General features: G+C 44.8%; 1 protein-coding gene across 1 annotated transcript in view; it reads right to left on the bottom strand.

Annotated features, from left to right (window-relative positions):
* The window catches only part of LOC147109670 (cytosolic phospholipase A2 zeta-like), a 193,610-nt gene that overhangs the window by 141,203 nt on the left and 32,147 nt on the right, over positions 1-20,260 (bottom strand). The window contains exons 4-6 of the mRNA XM_086003756.1: positions 19,769-19,891; positions 18,900-18,940; positions 7,010-7,052 (exon numbers count right to left, since the gene is read on the bottom strand). Coding sequence (XP_085859882.1) covers positions 7,010-7,052; positions 18,900-18,940; positions 19,769-19,891 — 207 coding nt within the window. The remainder of the gene's footprint in view (positions 1-7,009; positions 7,053-18,899; positions 18,941-19,768; positions 19,892-20,260) is intronic.

Genomic DNA, 20,260 nt, shown 5'->3' with positions numbered 1-20,260 from the left:
AATCAGCAAACGACTGGATGGACAGGTTGTGGGATGGAGTGAGTGCAAGCAGAATTATGAATTGGAGGAAGCCAGAACTGGGTTAGGTGATAATACCTTCGCCTACGGGGCTTGGAACCCAAGTACAGTTCGGAATAAGACTAGTAGAGGCCCGTGGAAGGGAAAGATTACCCAGATGCACAATGTTTGGAAGAATTACATTGCATATAATGGCACATATTTTATATGTGATCACAAAGCGTTTCCATGGCTAACCCAGCTTTGGACGGGTTCGTGTTATTTAGGATACGCAGTTCCTTATGTGCATCACGTGGCTACACTAGCAGACCACCCCATAAACCGAAACAAATGCGCAATAACTGAAGCGGAGAGATTTGCCGCCATAATGTTCCCATCTTATGGGACAGCTCGAATTATTCTAGAAGTACGGTTAATGGCGGAGATTTTCAAAACGGTAGCAAATGACACAGCGGAAGCTTTATTGGAAATCAGTGCCGAAATGGTAGCTATACGAACGGTAGCCCTCCAGAATAGGATGGCACTCGATTACCTCGTGGCTAGAGGGGGGGACGTGCACAATGCTGGGAACTGAATGTTGTACGTATATCCCTGACAGCTCGGATAACCTAACAAACCTGGCACAACATATACGGAAGGAGGTTAAGAAATTACGAAAGACCCCAGGGGGGAACTGGTGGGAATGGCTATTTGGAGGAGCTTGGGGATCGTATTTGATGCATGGACTAATAATTGTTATTGTAATTGTAATATTGCTTTGTGTAATGATGATGATTTTGAATGTGTGTTGCAAGGCAGCTGTATCCCGAATGATGCCAGTCGCTGTGGTCAATATTGAACCAGACGGTGCACAGCTAATAAGGAAGGCAGAACTGGTGGAAGCAGAAATGTATATGTAAGACTCTTGGGGAATTCGCACAGACCACCATGCCCAACACAAAATGACAGATAGGAGGGAGAGACAAACTTAAACTAATAAGTTGAAGCCATCAATACAGGAGAAATCCCGAAGATGGTAAAAGCAGAAAAGAAGCTGGTATCCCTAGCCAAAATTTAAATTTGGTGCGGGACCAACAGGAGGGATTGAAAGGGTTAAAAAGCAAATCCTCTGAGTGTTTAAAATTACTTTAGACAAAGGAAAGAGAAAAGGGGTTATGTGCGAAATCACTAAGAGCTGAGAAGCCAGGTGGCTAGATAAAAAGTCTGCCCAGCTTAAGGACTTTATACAATGGAGCCTTACAAGAATAAGATAAGGCATAGCCACCAGGCTACACACAGCTAATGCTGAAGTGTGAGAAAGATTTAATAAAATGTCAGCTAGACTTAGAAGTAGTAACATAAAGAAATAAAATGGCTTCACAGAATTGGCAGTCGGCTTGCATATATATATATTAATTAATAGTTGTTCTGAGTTTCGGAAAGGTAAGAAAGAGGAACATCAGCCTAGTACATGGTCTGGCAGTTTGTAGAACCTGTTAAATCTGTGAGTTGTTCAAGTAATTAATACTCAGACTTAATCAGTAACAATAAAACAGGTCTTTACTGGTTGGAGGTAGGGACTATACGTAGGTCTTTACTTCATGCCCACAGGCGGGAACTGAGGGGAGATCAGTACCCACAGTACTATTTATACCCCTATGGCCAGGAGTGGTACTGCGTATCACTACGCCCAACAAGTAGTGCAGTCCTGTCCATAGGTTCAAAGTAGCACACATATTACATACACAACATTCCTCCCTTCCTAGCTTTACAGTCATCTCCCCATTTAACATAACGTAATAACATATATACATATATAACTTCAGGTTTACATAACTGAATAACATAGATACATAGATAACTTCATGTCAAAACAGATCACAGATTCAGTCTCTGCGGAAAACAGTTCACAGATTCAATCTCTGTGATGGAGTCGGTTCACGTTGCTGGAGTGACTCATTCAATAGTCCTTCCATGGATTTAACAGTTTGAACTTCCGAACTGAATTGGCTCCGTTCGGAGGGACCACGTGTGTGATCTGGTAGAGGTAATAATGGTTCAGATGGGTCATCTTCTGTTTCGACTTTTCCTTTTCTGCTTCTTGGAGACTCTCTGGGCTCCATTGTCAGCTGCCACAGCTGCCAGCTGCATGCGCAGTTCCTCCTTCTCTTCCTCCTGTTTCCGTCGTAGAGCCACCTTCTCCCGATGTTCTGTAGACTTTCGGTGCTCCTCCATGATTTCTGTATGGTGGGAGTCGAAGTTACAAGTTGGGCAGGACAGGACATAGTAATATTCGGTGTCGTCCTGATCTAGGCCAGCGAGAGGGTCTTCTATTTCCTCCATACCCAGCTGGGCGTTAGCCAGCTTTTGTTCCAAGTCCAGACATCTTTCCTGAAGAGACTTCTTCATGCGTACCTCTTCATCCAGCTTTTTCTGGGCTTTCAGCAAGTCGTTTACTAATGACCTCATTTGAGATTTTACTACTTCAACTTCTTTTGGAGATTGATTGATCGGACTATTCAATCCCTCTACCGGAGCAGCTGTTTCAGCGGTCTGTTGTTCTACGTTGACGTGAGTCAGCGTACTTTTGGCATCCAAGGGCTGCTCTGTTGCAGTCATCTCAGTCTGTGTTGCCACCTCAGCTCTTCCAATAACCTTTGAGAGCTCCGAACCCCTTTCGTTTGAATATTGAAGTTCGTGTTCAAGTTTTTCCCATTTCAGAGTCCTGTCCTTCAGCATATGCAGGAGTTGGCTGACCGTTAACTCCTCTGACATCAGACGTTTTGTGTGCTCCTGCTCCATTTTCTCCATCAGCTGCTTCTGTTGTCTTTCCAGATTCTCCAACTCTATATCAAAGAACTCTTTCGTTGCATTCAACTCTTGCTCAAAACGGCGAAGCATTTGTTCTAATTGCTGTTGTAGTTTGAAATGGAGTTGAGTTCGAGCCCGGTGTCCCTCAGAAATGGGCACATCAGTAGACTTGCCAGACTCAGAATCCACAGTTAAACTATGTTGTTGTTGCTCAGTGGAATTCTGTGCTGAAACTTTGTCTTTTGCACCTGAGTTGGGCTTACCATCATCCGTTCCAGAGTCTGGGCCGACTATCTTCACCGAGTTCTCACTCGTTATTGTTTGTAGGAAATGCCAGTCCATATTCATTTTCCTAATCCACTCCCGTCCTAGTAGTGGAGGACCTCCTTCAGATATCACATATAAGTCCATTATTTGACTGTCTTCGCCCTTGTGGACCACTGCAACCTCTATTTTCCCGATGGGATACACTCTTTGCCCCGTGTATGTTTTCAATATAATCCCCGTATCCTGTAGGGGAATATGTTGGAATAACTTTCCGTAATCTTTCTTATTTATGACCGTCAATGCCGATCCAGTGTCCAATTCCAGTTTTACTTGGACTCCTTCTATCTGAAGAGTGACCCAAATTGTCTGGAGGTCTGCACCCTTACCAGCGTTGAGTACTCTTAAGCTAGCCAGTTCATTACAGCTTAAGCTAGCCAGTTCATTACTGCTAGCGTCTGAATCGGACTCCTGTTCGGTCACCTTGTGTACCTTTGCGTATTTTCCTTGCGGTGACTTCTTGTTGCTGGTCTTCTTCCCTGACCTGCATACTCTAGCTATATGTCCAAGCCTACCACAAGTTCTACATTCTTGGTTTTTAAACCAACACTGGTTCTGATCATGCGTTGTCTTTCCACAACGATAACATTTGCCAGAACTCACACCCAATTTGTGTGCACTGAGCTCCGGTGACCGTAGCTGCATTACTGCCGTGCCTCTCGCTGCGGCTTCGTGTGCTGCTGCCATAGTGAACACCTTCTCAAGCGTCAGCTCATTCTCCTCGAGCAGTCGCTTTTGTGTATCCTGTTTAAATAAACCACACACAAATTTGTCTCGAAGTGCCTCTGTCAGTCCCGTTCCAAACTGGCAATATTTCGCTAATTTACGCAATTCCAGCAAATAATCAGCATTGCTTTCATGCTGTAGCTGCCTTCTGTCGTAAAATTTAAATCGTTCCGCTAGCATCAGCGGCGTGGGGTTTAGATGATCTTTCAGGACAGTAACAATCTCATCGAACGTCTTATCCGCCGGTTCATCTGGTGATAACAGGTGTTTCAATTGCCCGTATGTCTTCGCACCCATTAAATTTAATAATGTTAGAGCTTTATCTTGGTCACGAATTTTATTGGCCTTACAATAATTTTTTACTCTTTCAACATATATGGCCCAATCTTCGAGGTCACTATCAAAGGTGCTAATATTCCCGTGTTTAGGCATTGTAGATTTGCAATTTCTCAGATTTTTTTTTTACTGCTATCCAAGATGGCGGCTTCCCGCTCTTGCCGTCGTCCTCCGCCCACAAAATGGCGGTTTTCCCGCGCTTGGCGGTCTTCACCCGTCCCCCAACGCCGTCTCCCTTCAGCCCCCGAGTGCGGCCCTTATCTTCGCCGCGATCGCCCGAGTGCGGCCCTTATCAGCGGATGCGATCGCTGGATCGCGAAGCGGCTCTCGGCTCTTATCAGGAGATGCGATCGCTCTGTTGAAACGCCTCCCGCTCGAAGCGGCTCTCGCGCCCTATTCCTCCAGCTCCCCCAGCCCCGTTCGTGCGGCCAACGCGGTCGACTGCCTGTCGCGTCGCTGCCCGGCTCAGACAACGGCTTACCCACCACCAAGCTGGAGAAGAAGCTGACGGTCGCCGATGGAGGCTCCGAGGTCAGGATGTCTTCCAGTGGGGTGGAGAGGGTGGAAACCTCTCTGCAACGTCCTGGCTGTGGACGAAGCTGCCGTGGAGTGACTGCCGCAGGGTCCGAATCAGACTCGTCGCCAGTGTTAAATCTGTGAGTTGTTCAAGTAATTAATACTCAGACTTAATCAGTAACAATAAAACAGGTCTTTACTGGTTGGAGGTAGGGACTATACGTAGGTCTTTACTTCATGCCCACAGGCGGGAACTGAGGGGAGATCAGTACCCACAGTACTATTTATACCCCTATGGCCAGGAGTGGTACTGCGTATCACTACGCCCAACAAGTAGTGCAGTCCTGTCCATAGGTTCAAAGTAGCACACATATTACATACACAACAGAACCGAACTCATGGTCCAAGTGACAGAGACAAGAAGCAAAACAGAAAGAAGGGGCTCAGTTACAAACAAACTGTTTGTAAGTAACCTATGACCTGTAGCCCAGTATTGTAGACCAAATAAGGGTCACGAGGGCTTAGCTGCCAGGATCATTGCAGGATATGGTTAATTAGCTATTGTACGATGTCCAATCAATTGAAAGACTAGATTTTGTTATCAATAAACTGTTTTTGAAAGATTTTAACTGGAGAACAATTGTTGCTTAGGCAGTGATGTAATAACCATGTGAATTTATGTATTTTCTGTACTTTTTTTCAGCTCCTTGAGGTGTATAAAAGGAGCCTAACAGCTATGTAAAGTTGAGAAGGTGCTCACACAGACCACGGGGTCTGAGACGCTTCTCCCAGAGCGCTGATAATAAACTGCATCTTTTTACTTTTACACGGTTTAGATGTGAATTTATTTTCACCACAACACAAGAGTTTGGATATAGATTAAAGGGAATTAAAGTTGATCGGTGGTTTTTGTAAGTGATCTTTTAAGTGAGCAGCAGCGATAGTCACTCTTTCAATATGACAGAAGTGGCTTTATCAGTACTAAACTCATGGACAAATTTGGGCTTGGTATGTTTGTTTAGATCACATTTGCAAATAATTGTATTTGAAAAACAATTGCTCTGTTCATTAATTCTTAATATATTTGTTTGCACATCGAATGCTGCTATTGTTAGTCTAACGATAATTAGTGAGGCCAATGACGTGAGGCAGCTGGATTGAAAAAATACCTTCACGCGGTTAAAATGATCTGGTCACTGAGGCACATCAACCGTATTTTTACTGATGCAGAAGTAGCTTTGTGGTGATGAATGTACTCCCTGTCTTGATGGTTCCCCATTCAAATGTACAAAGATACGCCAGCTCGCAAGTTCAGCTTCATGCCCCGTTTGGTGCAGATACTATTCCTTCACCAAACTAGCCTTTTGTACACCAAATAAACCAGCTGGGAGGGCTATGTAGTGTTCAGCACATGCACCAGAAGAACTGGAACTGCCTTTGAATGTTGCAGCCTTTTATACAGAACAAAGGTGTCAGATTTCACCACAGACACGAGTTGGATTTCTACAACTGCCTTCAGTATAACTGAGCTGGAGAAAGGCCAAAGTTAGTATGGGTTCCTGGCCCGCATCATTATTCAGTGTTGGGGGTGCATGTGTACATACACATCGGGAGAAAACTGGGGTGGGGGGAAGAAGAGAATGAACTAATCGCAGGCATTTAGCACCTTCTCTAACTCCCATTACTTTAGTAATAATCCCCATCATTTCCAGCCAGTGAACAGATTTTTTTTTTTAATTCGTTTTTATGGGATATGGGCGTCGCTGGCAAGGCCAGCATTTATTGCCCATCCCTAATTGCCCTCGAGAAGGTGGTGGTAAGCTGCCTTCTTGAATCGCTGCAGTCTGTGTGGTGAAAGTACTCCCACAGTGCTGTTAGATATACACGAAACTCTCGATTTACCGGCACCTAAATAACCGGAAATCTGTGTTAACCGGCAAAATTCAGGAGTAGGTTCAGGTAGGTTTTACTTCATATTAGTGGCCGTTCCTGGATCTGTGGCTGGGGTTCCTGCACCTGTTGCTATGCAACAGGGACACTTGGTCTGTGGCCGGGGTTCCTGCACCTGTTGCTATGCAACAGGGACGCTTGGTCTGTGGCCGGGGTTCCTGCACCTGTTGCTATGCAACAGGGACACTTGGTCTGTGGCCGTGTACGGGGCTCTCATACCTTTTACTATACCTCTCTGTAATCCGGACTTTTTGATAAACCGGCATCACGCCGGTCCCGTCTAAAAAAGAGTTCCTGTATGTTGATTTGAGCTAAATCAAGTAATTTGTAAAAAAACACCACGACTCACCACAAGCACGCCATTAGTGACGATCTCACTGGGAGGGTCGCTGCTGCAAAAGAGGAGAAAAATGAACAAGTTGATATTATAGTGGAGAATGAATGTTGGCAGGACTGTGGGATTTTTAGAGCTTCAATATTCTCCCACCACCCCCCATGACAGAGCTCCCTTGCTATAACATTAGTGGACAATGCTGAGTGAAGTCAACTCCTTTCAACCCTGGGAAAGAGGTGAAGTTAAAGAATAAAAAAAGATGGAAAAGTCACTGAACTTCTAACACACTCCTCCCTCTAGTCAGTTTGAGAGACCCTGTAGCAGGTCATCTACTGTGAGTTGTGCATGGTGTGCAAGATAGGAACAGGAGGAGGCCATTTCGCCTACCAATCTTTGTGTGTAGAAGCGTTTCCTAACTTCACTCCTAAAAGGCCTGGCTCTAACCTTTAGGCTATGTCCCCCAGTCCGAGACTCCCCAGCCAGCAAAAATAGTTTCTCTCCACCTACCCGATCAGTTCCCTTAATAGCTTGAAAACTTCAATCAAATCACCCCTTAACCTTCTAAACGGCAGGGAATACAACCCACATTTGTGTAATCTCTCCTCGTAATTTAACCCTAGGTGTCTAGGCAAGACCAAATTGGACAAATGCAGACTCAACACAAGGTGACGATTACACTCCTGAGCCACTTAGAAAATCCTTACTGTTTATTTTTAACTCAGCAGTCAATAAAAACTGCAGATATCTCTTAGCGTGCAAAGACCTGTCGGAGAGAAATTTCTCAGGTGTCTTTCCCCAAATTGGTCTGGGATTTTAATCTGTTTTTCCGTCTCTCCCAAGAGATCACGTGGTTTTGGATGGGGCGGGGAGTGTAGATATTGTGATATACTAGTTACCACAATTGTGTGGGACAAGCTGGATGGACTAGAGAGTCTTCTCCTGTCCGTCATTGTTCGTATGACAGGATTAGGATTGGCTGTGAAGTCCTCAGGGTCAAACAGTCACTGACCCCCAACACAGGCTCATCTATAAAGAAAGCCCACTTGGGCAGGGTGCTGGATGGCTGCCAGTGCCCATAAAACGGCACCCTAGCAAACGTGAGCACCCTTAGAAGAGGAGGGGAGAGAGAATGACAAAAAATAATCTTCCATTCACAGAGCCAATTACAAAAATGTGAACAAATTAATCAACGTTACAAGAGCAAAAGAGAACTATGAGGTTCTGTTATAGACATCAGGTCAGATAGAGAAATTAGACACAGAACTGGACAGGGATCAACACAACTTTCAAGTGGGGGGGTGGGGGGGAGTGAAAAACAATGTGGTAGTGGTACGGGACAGTATAGTCAGGAGGATAGATACTGTTCTTTGCAGCTGCGACCAGGAGTTTTGAAGGTTGTGTTGCCCACTTGGTGCCAGGGTAAAGGATGTCTCCTTGCGGCTGGAGAAGAACTTGGAGTGGGAGGGGGAGGATCTAGTTGTCGTGCTCCATGTTGGAACCAACGACATAGACAGAACGAGGAATGAGGAATGAGGTTCTGCTGAGAGAGTTTGAGGAGCTAGGGTCGAAATTAAAACGCAGAATCTCACAGGTAATAATCTCTGGATTGTTACCTGAGCCACGCGCAAATTGGCATAGGGACAAACAGATCAGAAGGTTAAATGCGTGGCTCAGAGTGGTGTGGGAGGCAGGGGTTTCAATTCATGGGGCACTGGCACCAGTACTGGGGAAAGAGGGAGCTGTTCCATGGGGACAGGCTCCACTTAAATAGGGCTGGGACCAGTGCCCTGGCGAATCGAATAACTAGGACAGTAGATAGGGCTTTAAACTAATGGGGGGGGGGGGGGGGGAGGATTCAGGAAAGGGTAAATTCAAAAGCAGTAAGAGAAATGTCAAGGCTGCAGAGCAGTGATCCGGGTAAAGATAAGCAGAATGGGTCAGGAAGGGACAGAAAGATTAACAAAGGTGATAGGGCATTAGTGACTAAAGTGACATCAGGAAAAAATAGAAAAAAGTTAAAGCTAAAGGTACTATATCTGAATGCACGAAGCATTCGCAACTAAATAGATGAATTAATAGCGCAGATAGAAATAAATGGGTTTGATTTAATAGCCATTACAGAGACATGATTGCAGACTGACCAAGGTTGGGAACTAAATATTCCAGGATATTTGACTTTTAGAAGAGACAGGCAGAATGGAAAAGGAGGAGGGGTAGCCCTGATAATAAAGGAGGGAATAAAGACAGTAGAGAGAAAGGATCTTGGCTTGGAAAAACAAAATGTAGAATCACTTTGGGTGGAGGTAAGAAACAACAAGGGGCAGAAAACACTAGTGGGAGTAGTCTAAAGGCCTAACAGTGGTTGTAGTTCCGGGCAGAGTATAAATCAGGAAATTAGAGATGCATTTAACAAGGGTAAAACAGTAATCATGAGGGACTTTAACTTTCATATACACTGGGCAAACTAAATTTGCAGAAATATGGCCAAGGAAGAGTTCAGATAGTTTTTCTAGATCAGTATGTCAAGGAACCTACAAGGGAATTGGCTATTTTAGAGCTAGTACTGTGCAGAGAGACAGGGTTAATTAATAACCTTGTAATAAAGGAGCCTCTGGGGAGCAGTGATCATAATATGATAGAATTTTATGTTGAGTTTGAGAGTGATTTAGTTAAGTCTGAAACTAGGGTCCTAAACCTGAACAAAGCAAACTATGTAGGTATGGGAGGCGAGTTGGCCAAGGTAGGTTGGGAAACTAGATTAAAAGAAATGACAGTAGAAAAGCAATGGCAAACATTTGAAGAAATAATTCATAATTCGCAACGAAAATACATTCCCTTAAGGAATAAATACACCACAGGAAAAATGGTCCAATCATGGCTAACGAGAAATTAAAGATAGTATTACATTAAAGGAAGAGACTTATAATATTGCCAAAATGAGGAGTAAGCCTGAAGATTGGGAGGATTTTAGAATTCAGTAAAAGAGGACCAAGAAATTGATAAAGGGAGAATAGAATGAGAGTAAACTAGCGAGAGACATAAAAACAGACTATAAAAGCTTCTATAGGTATGTAAAAAGGAAAAGATTAATGAAAGTAAACGTAGGTCCCTTACAAGCTGAGACAGGAGAAATTATAATGGGGAATAAGAAAATGGCAGAGAAATTAAAACAAATACTGTGGGGTCGATTTTAACTCTGGTGCGGGGAATTGTCGGATTCCCCGAATTTGGTGTTTCCCACACGAATCTAAATGGGTCTGTGAGATTAATGCAATTTTAACTCAATTGGCCAATTGATTTCCAACGTGTGGGAAGCCTTGGCAATTGCGTATTTCCAGTCAGAAAGTCGCAGAATATGACATCATCATTGCTGCTGCTTTTAGGGCCCACAGCAAGCCTTGCTTCTTCTGCAGGCTTCCAAACTTCACCATTGAGATGGCACAGGAGCCTGCAGGAGCAACGGCCAACGGGAGGGCAAGAGCTGCCCCCAAATTTGATAAGGTTTCACACCATTGCTGGATGGTGCTAGGGCCCACAGGTAGGTGCTGTTCCCTTCTTCAGGGAGGAAGAGGCCTCCCAGTCAGACCAAGGCTGTGTGGCTACAGGTGGCTGGTGAACTCAACTCCTTGGGGCTCACACGGCGCATCTGGATGCAGTGCAGGAAAAGATTCCATGACCTTCATCACACTAGAAAAGTAAGTACTGTATGAAGTTTCCATCACCCTCAATCTGATCCCCATTGCCTTTCCTCACCAGCACTCAGCTTTAGCAATCTCTTCCTCCACATCCCACTAGACACTCACATCCATGCACTCTTACCCATTCCCTCTCTCTATGCTCACATTCACATAACTATTCCACCATGCAGCCCTCACACTCCCTCTCTGATGCTTTGAACACAACTGACAACACACAGGGAGGGCCCTTGGTCTTGCAACATCACTCCATCATTGTCTCCTTCTACGTATCTATGCTATGCAATCTCTGCACTCACTCCTTCGTTCTCACTCAACCTCCACTTATCTCCCTCATTGCAGGAAGAGAGAGCTCACAACAGGAGAGAGCGAGCCAGGACAGGAGGAGGGCTGCCCTCATTAGCCCAGCTAACCCCCTGGGAGGAAGACGTCCTGGAGATTGTCGGGGCTGACATAGGTGCAGAAGTTGGGGAAGGAGAGACAGGTGCATCCCCGCAAGCTGGTGACAGAATAGTTTTCCATCTCTCTCATTGGCATTGCATGAGTCGCTGATATTGATTCTGAAGCTACATCATATGGACTTATGATCATCTGCAAAATGCAATGTGCATGTAACCTTGGCATCACATCTCTAACTTTTTCCTTGACTCCCCCACAGGACCATCGAGAGCCCCCGTCCCCAGTGTGCAGGAGGAAGAACCTGAGATGCCAGACTCCTCAGAGGAATCTGCAACCTCTGAGGGCGCAGCGTCAGCAGGAATAAGCACACCCAGCACCGACATCACACTTCGGTGGGACCTTCGGGACATAGAGTAGTGTTGTCACCTGGTGTATCACAGCTCACAAGTGAGCATCAGCAGATTGTGGAGACAGGGACAGCAGTGGAGAGTCCTCGTAGGAGGGCGCAGGACTCTGCCAGCTCGGCTCAGCTGCATGTCGACCCTCTGCCTCTGGGTCCATCCGTAAGGTCAGAGGTGATGGAACTCCATGCACAGATGCAGGAGTCTCTGGCAGGTTTTGTCTCCAGGGTCGCTGCGAGTGTGGAGCGAATGGAGGAGTCCATAGCGAACATGAGCAGAGCCTTTGTGGAGTGATTGGCGCATGAACGCATCAACACGGAAAGGATGGCTACCTATGTGGAAATGATTGCTGCCTCCGTGGTAAGGCTGGCTACGGTAGAGGAGAGGAGGGCTACGGCCATGGAGGTGGTTAGTCGCCAGGGTATGGAAAACATGGTGAGTGTTCAGAATAGAATGACATCTCTTGAGGAGCGATGGGCATCTATTGAACAGAGAAACCAGACCTTCATGGAAGTCTTTCCGAGTAGGACTGCCATTGCAGATACGGGTCCCCATGGCCCCCCTGATGTGCAGCAAGGTGCTCTCAAGCCACTTGCAGGCACTGAGGGGGACCTGACCCATGAGAGGGAGGTTGGTGGCAGACCTCAAGGAAGTGGGGGCTCCTCTCCAAGTGCTCACACTTCCATGCCACTGCAGAGCCCTCGGTCAGAGCCCCGCCAGAGTCCACACCCAACTGAGATAGACGTCTCAACTCCTGCACAGCCGCAGGAGCAGCAGACTGCTGACGAGCCCTCACAGGCTCGCCAACCCAGAGGACGCCCGCCAAAGGTGTCGAGACAGGAGCAGCAGGAAAGTGAGCAAGGGGCCTCCACTTCTGCTGAAGCCACAGGGGAACCACTATGTAGGAGCACGGGTAAGAGGAAAATAAAGCACAAATAGTCACAAGGGTAGTCACTTGGGTGAAATGTTGTGTATTCTGTAAAAATGCCATCAGTTGTTAGTTTTGTATAAAAATTCTGATGGCAACTTCTGCAGTTGTGGCGTGTGTCATTTCGCGAATGGGGCTGGAGGTCCTCTAATGCCAAGAAGGGAAGGAAAAAAAGGTCACCCATGCTTCTGGTAGATGCCTCAGTTGAGGAAGCGCTGAGTGAGCCTGGCGAGCGGGGTTTCCCAGGAGGTCACACTGGAGATGTGTGTGAGGCTCCAACCTTCCACAGGTGTGGTTAAGCCTGGTAAAAGTAGTTGCCCCAGGCCTGAAACAACAAATTCCTGCCACCTGCAAATGATGGCTGATCAAATCTCCTCTTTAATGGTTGACTTGCAGCTGATAGTCAGCAAGCCAATAGTGCTCACGCCAGGTTTCACAGGCGTGATCCCCACCAGGCGTGTTTTATGTGGGAAAAGGGTTAAACAGGCAAGGGCCTGTTAAATTGGGATTATAAAGGCCAATGAGTGCTGTTTAAGGGCCATAAAGACCAGTCCCGCCTGTTACAGGTGGGACTGATTCGGGACCATCAGACACACCTGGGTTAAAATGGCTAGGTGTTGGGAACCAGGCAAGGGGGGGGGGGGGGGGAGATCCTGACCCCCAAGTTTTGCGATTTTAACCCCCCACACGCCTCAAAGCCCGCCTGACGGCCGAGTTAAAATCAACCCGTGTGTCTGTCTTCATGGAAGAAGACGCAAAAAACCTCCACAGCTCTCTGGGGTAGGGAATTCCAAGGATTCATGACCCTCAGAGAAGAAATTCCTCCACATCTCCATTTTAAATGGGTGACCCCTTATTCAGAATCTATGCCCCCTAGTTCTAGATTTCCCCAGGAGGGGAAACATCCTCCCTGCATCTACCCTGTCAAGCACCCTTAGAGTCTTATATGTTTCAATTAAATCACTGCCCATTCTTCTAAACTCCAATGAGTATAGGCCCAAACTTGCTTCATAAGACAACCCCTTCATCTCAGGAATCAACCTAGTGAACCTTCTCTGAACTGCCTCCAATGCAAGTATATCCTTCCTTAAATAAGGAGACCAAAACTGCACACAGTAGTCTAGAAGTGGTCTCACCAGCGCCCTGTACATTTGTAGCAAGATTTCCCTACTTTTATACTCCATCCCCCTTGCAATAAGGGCCAACTTTCCATTTGCCTTCTTAATTACTCGCTGTACCTGCATGCTAACTTTTTGTGTTTCATGTACGAGGACCCCCAGATCCCTCTGTACCGCAGCATTTTGTAGTCTCTCTTCATTTAAATAATAATTCGCTTTTTTATTCTTCCTACCAAAGTGGATAACCTCACATTTTCCCACATTATACTCCATCTGGCAAATTTTTGCCCACTCACTTAACCTATCTCTATCCCTTTGCAGACTCGTTGTGTCCTCCTCACAACTTGCTTTCCCACCTATCTTTGTATCAGCAGCAAATTTGGCTACAGTACACTCGGTCCCTTCATCCAAGTCATTAATATAGATTGTAAATAGTTGAGGCCCAAGCACTGATCCCTGTGGCACCCCACTAGTTACAGTTTGCCAACCTGAAAATGACCCATTTATCCCGACTCGACTCTCTGTTTTCTGTTAGTTGTCCAATCCTCTATCCATGCTAATATATTACCCCCAACCCCGTGAGCTCTTATCTTGTGCAGTAACCTTTCATGTGGCACCTTATCGAATGCCTTCTGGAAATCCAAATACACGACATCTACTGGTTCCCCTTTATCCACCCTGCTCGTTACATCATCAAAGAACTCCAGTAAATTTGTCAATGAATATAGATTTCCTTTTCATAATACAATCAAGCAGAGTCAACTTGGTTTTATGATTTTCTAAATGTCCTGCTATTACTTTCTTAATTATGAATTCCAGCATTTTCCCAATGACAAATGTCAGGCTAACTGGCCTATAGTTTCCTGCTTTCTGTCTCCCTCCTTTCTTGAATAGGGGCGTTACATATGCGGTTTTCCATTTCGCTGGGACCTCTCCAGAATCCAGGGAATTTTGGTAGATTACAACCAACGTATCCACTATCTCTGCAGCCATTTCTTTTCAGACCCTAGGATGCAGGCCATCAGGTCTAGGAGACTTGTCAGCCTTTAGTCCCATTCGTTTGCTCGGTACTTTTTCTCAAGTGATAGTGATTGTTTGAAGTTCCTCCCTCCCTATAGTCCGTTGATTATCAATTATTATTGGGATGCTTTTAGTGTCTTCTATCATGAAGACCGATACAAAATATTTGTTCAAAGTCTCTGCCATTTCCCTGTTTCCCATTATTAATTCCCCAGTCTCATCCTCTAAGGGACCAACGTTTACTTTAGCTACTCTCTTCCTTTTTATATACCTGTAGAAGCCCTTACTTGCTGTTTTTAAATTTTTTGCTAGTTTACTCTCATAATCTATCTTCTCCCTCTTTATTGTTTGCTGGTTTCTAAAATTACCCAATCCTCTGGCCCACCACTAATCTTCGCAATGTTGTATGCCTTTTCTTTCAATTTGATACCATCCTTAACTTCCATAGTTAGCCACGGACGGTTCATCCTTCTCACTGGAATAAACCTTTGCTGAGAGTTATGAAATATCTCCTTAAATGTCTACCACTGCTCATCAACCGTCTTACCCTTTAATCTATTTTCCCAGTCCACTTTAACCAACTCTGTCTTCATACCTTTGTAATTGCCTTTATTTAAGTTTAGGACACTAGTTTCAGACCCAAGTTTCTCACCCTCAAACTGAATTTGAAATTCTATCATGCTATGATCACTCTTCCCTAGAGGATCCTTTACTATGATATCATTCATTAATCCTGTCTCATTACACATTACCAGATCTAAAATAGCCTGCTCCCTGGTTGGTTCCACAACGTATTGTTCTAAGAAACCATCCTGAATACACTCTATGAACTTGTCCTCAAGGCTACCCTTGCCAAGTTGATTTGTCCAATCTATATGAAGATTAAAATCACCCATGATTATTGCAGTACCTTTCTTACAAGCCCCCATTATTTCCTGATTTATACATGTAATATATCCAAGTTTGCTGATGATACAAAGCTAGGTGGGTATGTAAGTTGTGAGGAGGATGCAAAGAGGCTTCAAGGGGATATAGACAGGTTAAATGAGTGGGTAAGAACATGGCAAATGGAATATAATGTGGAGAAATGTGAAGTTATCCACTTTGGTAGGAAAAATAGAAAAGCAGAGTATTTTTTAAATGGTGAGAGATTGGGAAATGTTGGTGTTCAGAGGGACCTGGGTGTCCTTGTATACGAATCACTGAAAGTTAACATGCAGGTACAGCAAGCAATTAGGAAAGCAAATGGTATGTTAGCCTTGATTACAAGAGGATGAGTACAAGAATAAAGACATCTTGCTGCAATTATATAGGGCCCTGGTGAGACCACACCTGGAGTATTGTGTACAGTTTTGGTCTCCTTACCTAAAGAAGGATATACTTGCCATAGAGGGAGTGCAACGAAGGTTCACTAGACTGGTTCCTGGGATGGGGGGATTGACCTATGAGAGATTGAGTAGACCAGGCCTATATTTTCTAGAGTTTAGAAGAATGAGAGGTGATCTCATTGAAACATAAAAAATTGTTACAGGGATTGACAGGGTAGATGCAGGGAGGATGTTTCCCCTGGCTGGGGAGTCACATTCTCAAAATAAGGGGTTGGCCATTTAGAACTGAGATGAGGAGAAATTTCTTCACTCAGAGGGTTGTGAATCTTTGGAATTCTCTACCCCAGAGGGCTGTGGAGGCTCAGTCGTTGAGTATATTCAAGACAGAGATCGATAGATTTTTTGGATATTAAGGGAATCAAGGGATATGGGGATAGTGCAGGAAAGTGGAGTTGAGGTCGAAGATCAGCCATGATCTTATTGAATGGCGGAGCAGGCTCGAGGGGCCGAATGGATTACTCCAGCTCCTATTTCTTATGTTCTTACAACTGTCATGTGAAACTTCAACTTACCAGGAATAAACTGAAAGGATTCTAATAGGACTAAAAAGAGTGATATCTGCTTCTGGGCATGATACAGGATTGTTACATGTCTCAAATGGTTAAGGAACCAGCACTAGTAGTAGAGGGGAAACGGTGCAATACCGGACATACTATACCACAACCAAGGAATTGCAAAGGAAGTTATAATAAAAGAATTACCACAACATGCTGAAATTTGAAGTCAGGTTTAGGATGGAAATGGTGAGGGTTTTGAGAGAATGAGGTGGTGATTAAGGGGATCCCATTGTTAGAATGAAAAATTGAATATTTTTAGGAATACATTATCGAAAATATAAAGTAACCAGGAAGTGCTGTGGAGTTTGTACACAGCACTAGTCCGTCCCCACCCACAGTACTGTGTTCAATTCTAGTCACCCCAGTACAGCAGGAACATTTTGGCTTTGGAGAGAGTACAACAAAGAGCAAGTAAACAGATACCTGGGATTAGGCACCTGAGCTACAAGAGAGGCTACCTAAGCAAAGGCTACAGAAATTGGGAATGTGTTATGCAAGAGAAGAAAAGGCCCAGGGAGATCTTACTGAAATATCCAAGATTCTGAGGGACGAATGGATGAATAATGTGTTTGATATTGTCACACACTCTGCAACCAGACAGTACAGTGGCAAGTTCGGAAACAGAAAGATGAATGGACAGTTTAGATTCACTTGACACAGAGGGTGGTGAATGTATGGAACGGACTGCCTGGGAGACATGCTAAGAGACAAGAATTGTGTATGACATCTTCCAGATTCTGGGAAAGCTCTGATGGCTTGGAATGATCTTTTCCAGTAATATACGTTCCTAGGTACATCTGATTCATAATTTCTGTGTATTTTTAATCTCTCAATTAGAAGCTGGTTAGAACTTTAAAATTTGTTCTTGGGAAGTGGGCGATACTTTCAAGTCTGTATTTATTATCCATCCCAAGTTGCCGTGAGAAGTTGACAGTGGGCTGTCCCCTTGAACCGGAGCAGTCTTTGTCATGATGATGCTTCCACAATGGTGTTAGGTGAGGAATTCAAGCATTTTAACCCAGTAATGCTGAAGGAATGACAATATATATCCAAGTCAGAATGGTGAGCTTGCAGGTGTGTGTGTTCAGGTGACTTGGCTGCTATTGCCCTTCTCAGTGGCAGAAGTTGCAGTGCTGGTGGTGAATGGGGTGGATATTGAATCCAGTGGCAGGGGCACTAATCAAGTACACTGCTCTATCATGATGTTGAGCTTCGAATGTTCATGCGCCTGCACCCATCCAGGTGAGCGGTGAGGATTCTATCACACTCCTGAGTTGAGCTTTATAGATGGCGGAGAGACTGTGAGGCATCAGGAAGTGAGCCACTCATCGCACAATACCCAGTCTCCGTCCTGTTCCTGTAGCCACAGGATTGATGAGGCTAGTTCAGTTAAGTATCTGGTCAATGGTGACCCCCTAGGATGTTTGTGAAACTCCGCAATGGTGGAGCCGTTGGGCATTATCTTGTTGGAGATGGTCATTACCTGGCACTTACGTGGTGTGAATGTAGCTACCACGTCAACCTAAGCTTGAATGTTACCCAGGTCCGGCTGTAGGCCAACATGGGTTGCTTCATTTTCAGAGGTGTTATGAATGAATCTAAACACAGTGGAAATGCAGCAAATAGCCCTACTCCTGAACTTATGATGGTGGAAAATTCATTTATGAAGCAGCTGAAGATGGTTGGGCCAAGGATGCTGGCCTGAGGAACTTGAACAATTGGGGCTGTGATGATTGGCCTCCAACAAGCATGATTGCCTTCCTCTGGGTCAGATATGGCTCCAGCCACTGGAGGGATTTCTCCCCGACCACTGTTTACCTAAGTTTAGTGTGAGCTCCCTGGTGCCATACTTGGTCATTCGCTGCCTTGATGTTGAGGGTAGCTATTCCCACTCTGTCATTAGCTCTTGCATCCATGTCCAGATCAAGGCTATGACAAGGTCAGTAGTCAAGGTACTTTGATGGAATCTGATCTGAGTGTCAATAAGCAGGTTACTGATGGGTAGGTGTCACTTGATGACATTGCTGAGGACTCTGTCCATCAATTTGCTGATAATTGGGAGAAGGCTGATAAGGTGGTAATTGGCCTGGTGTGATTTCTCCTACTTTGTGAACAGGATATACCTGGGCGATTTTTCAACATACAGGTAGATGCCAGCATCATAGCCGCACTGGAATAGATTGGCTAGGGAGCTGGCGAGTTCTGGTGCGCAGGTCTTTATCACTTCAGCTAGTCCATAGCCTACACTGTTCAAAGTACTCAGCCGCTTCTTAAATGTCACATGGATGGGCATTGGCATCCATGGCAAATGGCTTTGAAAACAAACACAATTTTAAAAATGGCCTATAAAACTGAACGACATTTGCCCTATCCTCAAGCCCCCTAATTTCAACACTTACCATTCTTCCAAATGAAACTCCACTTCCAGCTGCTCATTCTCCTGAAAGGAACAGGTTAAATGTAATGAGACTCCTTTGCCCATTTCTTTTATTATTGACCTTCAATCCTACATTCAGAGCTTAAAAGAAAGTAAATCTAGCTATAAGATTGTGTTTTAGTTTATATTGCTTTAAAAATATAATAATTGCCTGGGAGACTGGTTGGTGCCCTTCTATCTCTGGGACCTGGGTTGAAAATCAGCCCAGACCGATGGCACTATAATTGGCCACAGCAATCCTGAGAGAGAAATAAGCCAGGATTACCCATTATCGCTCTCAAATGAGCCCTGCTGGAAAGTATGCATGTATGGATGTCAGATGAGAAGGGAACCATCCCTGGTTATATTACACCCCCATAAGTTAAACAGCCAGCTCACTGTCTCTGCTCACACATGAAGAATGGCTGCTTGTCCAAGATGCTGGAGTGGGAGAAAATGATCAGTACTCGAGAAACTGTATCTCACCAACAGCTTCAGGAAAAGGGAGACAACTGCCCAAAAATACCTTGGTGGGTTCCAACACAATATGATTATCTAAACAACTTTCACGTGAGAAAGAATGTGCATTTATGCAGACCTTGCATGTCCTCGGTGCATTTCACAACCAATTAATTGCTCTTGAAGTGTAGCTACTGTTGTTACGTAGGCAAACCTTATATTACACTACACTCTTACGAACTATTCGGCTGGGTTCCTCTTGTATAAACACCATCTCCACTGTAACCCTGATGTGCATCTTCTAACCATCTACAGCACTCACTACTTTTCTTTAATATGTATAGAAAAGGAACACCTGCCCTGTAGTATTATCACAGCAAATGGAAGCCTCACCGTCAGGTCTATGGTCGTCCTCAAATCGTGCCCAAGTTCAATTCTTCCAATATCGAAGGCTACCGTCGACAGCAATTTTGACAACGTAACATTGGCATCATAGAGGGAGAGCTCCAGTACATTCTAAACAGAATAAAAAACACCTCACAATGAACCACCGCAAAGTACTAGGACAGCACCAGGCAAATGACAGTTGTCATGAGAACTGGTGGCTGTTTCCACTTGTCTGCCTCCAAATAAGCTGTATTGCAAAATGGAGGGTGGCACAGTACTGGACACGGCCTCCAGCACCAAGTGTAATAGACTAATTGCATACTGTAACAAGTATAGAAAGCAGCAAAACCATATCTATTCAAAAAGTCAAAATTAAAGAACTATCCTGTTAATACAAGTTTGTCCCTTTTAAGATAGCAGCTCAGGGAGCAGTAGTGTCAGTCTGTCCCTGATCTGCACCCTGTGCTATGAGGAAATGTGTGTGCAGTGTCCTTGATA

Source organism: Somniosus microcephalus, chromosome 12, assembly GCF_052327205.1.
Source record: "Somniosus microcephalus isolate GS21.2 chromosome 12, FLI_Smic_1.0, whole genome shotgun sequence".
NCBI lineage: Eukaryota > Metazoa > Chordata > Chondrichthyes > Squaliformes > Somniosidae > Somniosus > Somniosus microcephalus.
This window is presented reverse-complemented; position numbering and strand designations above follow the sequence as displayed.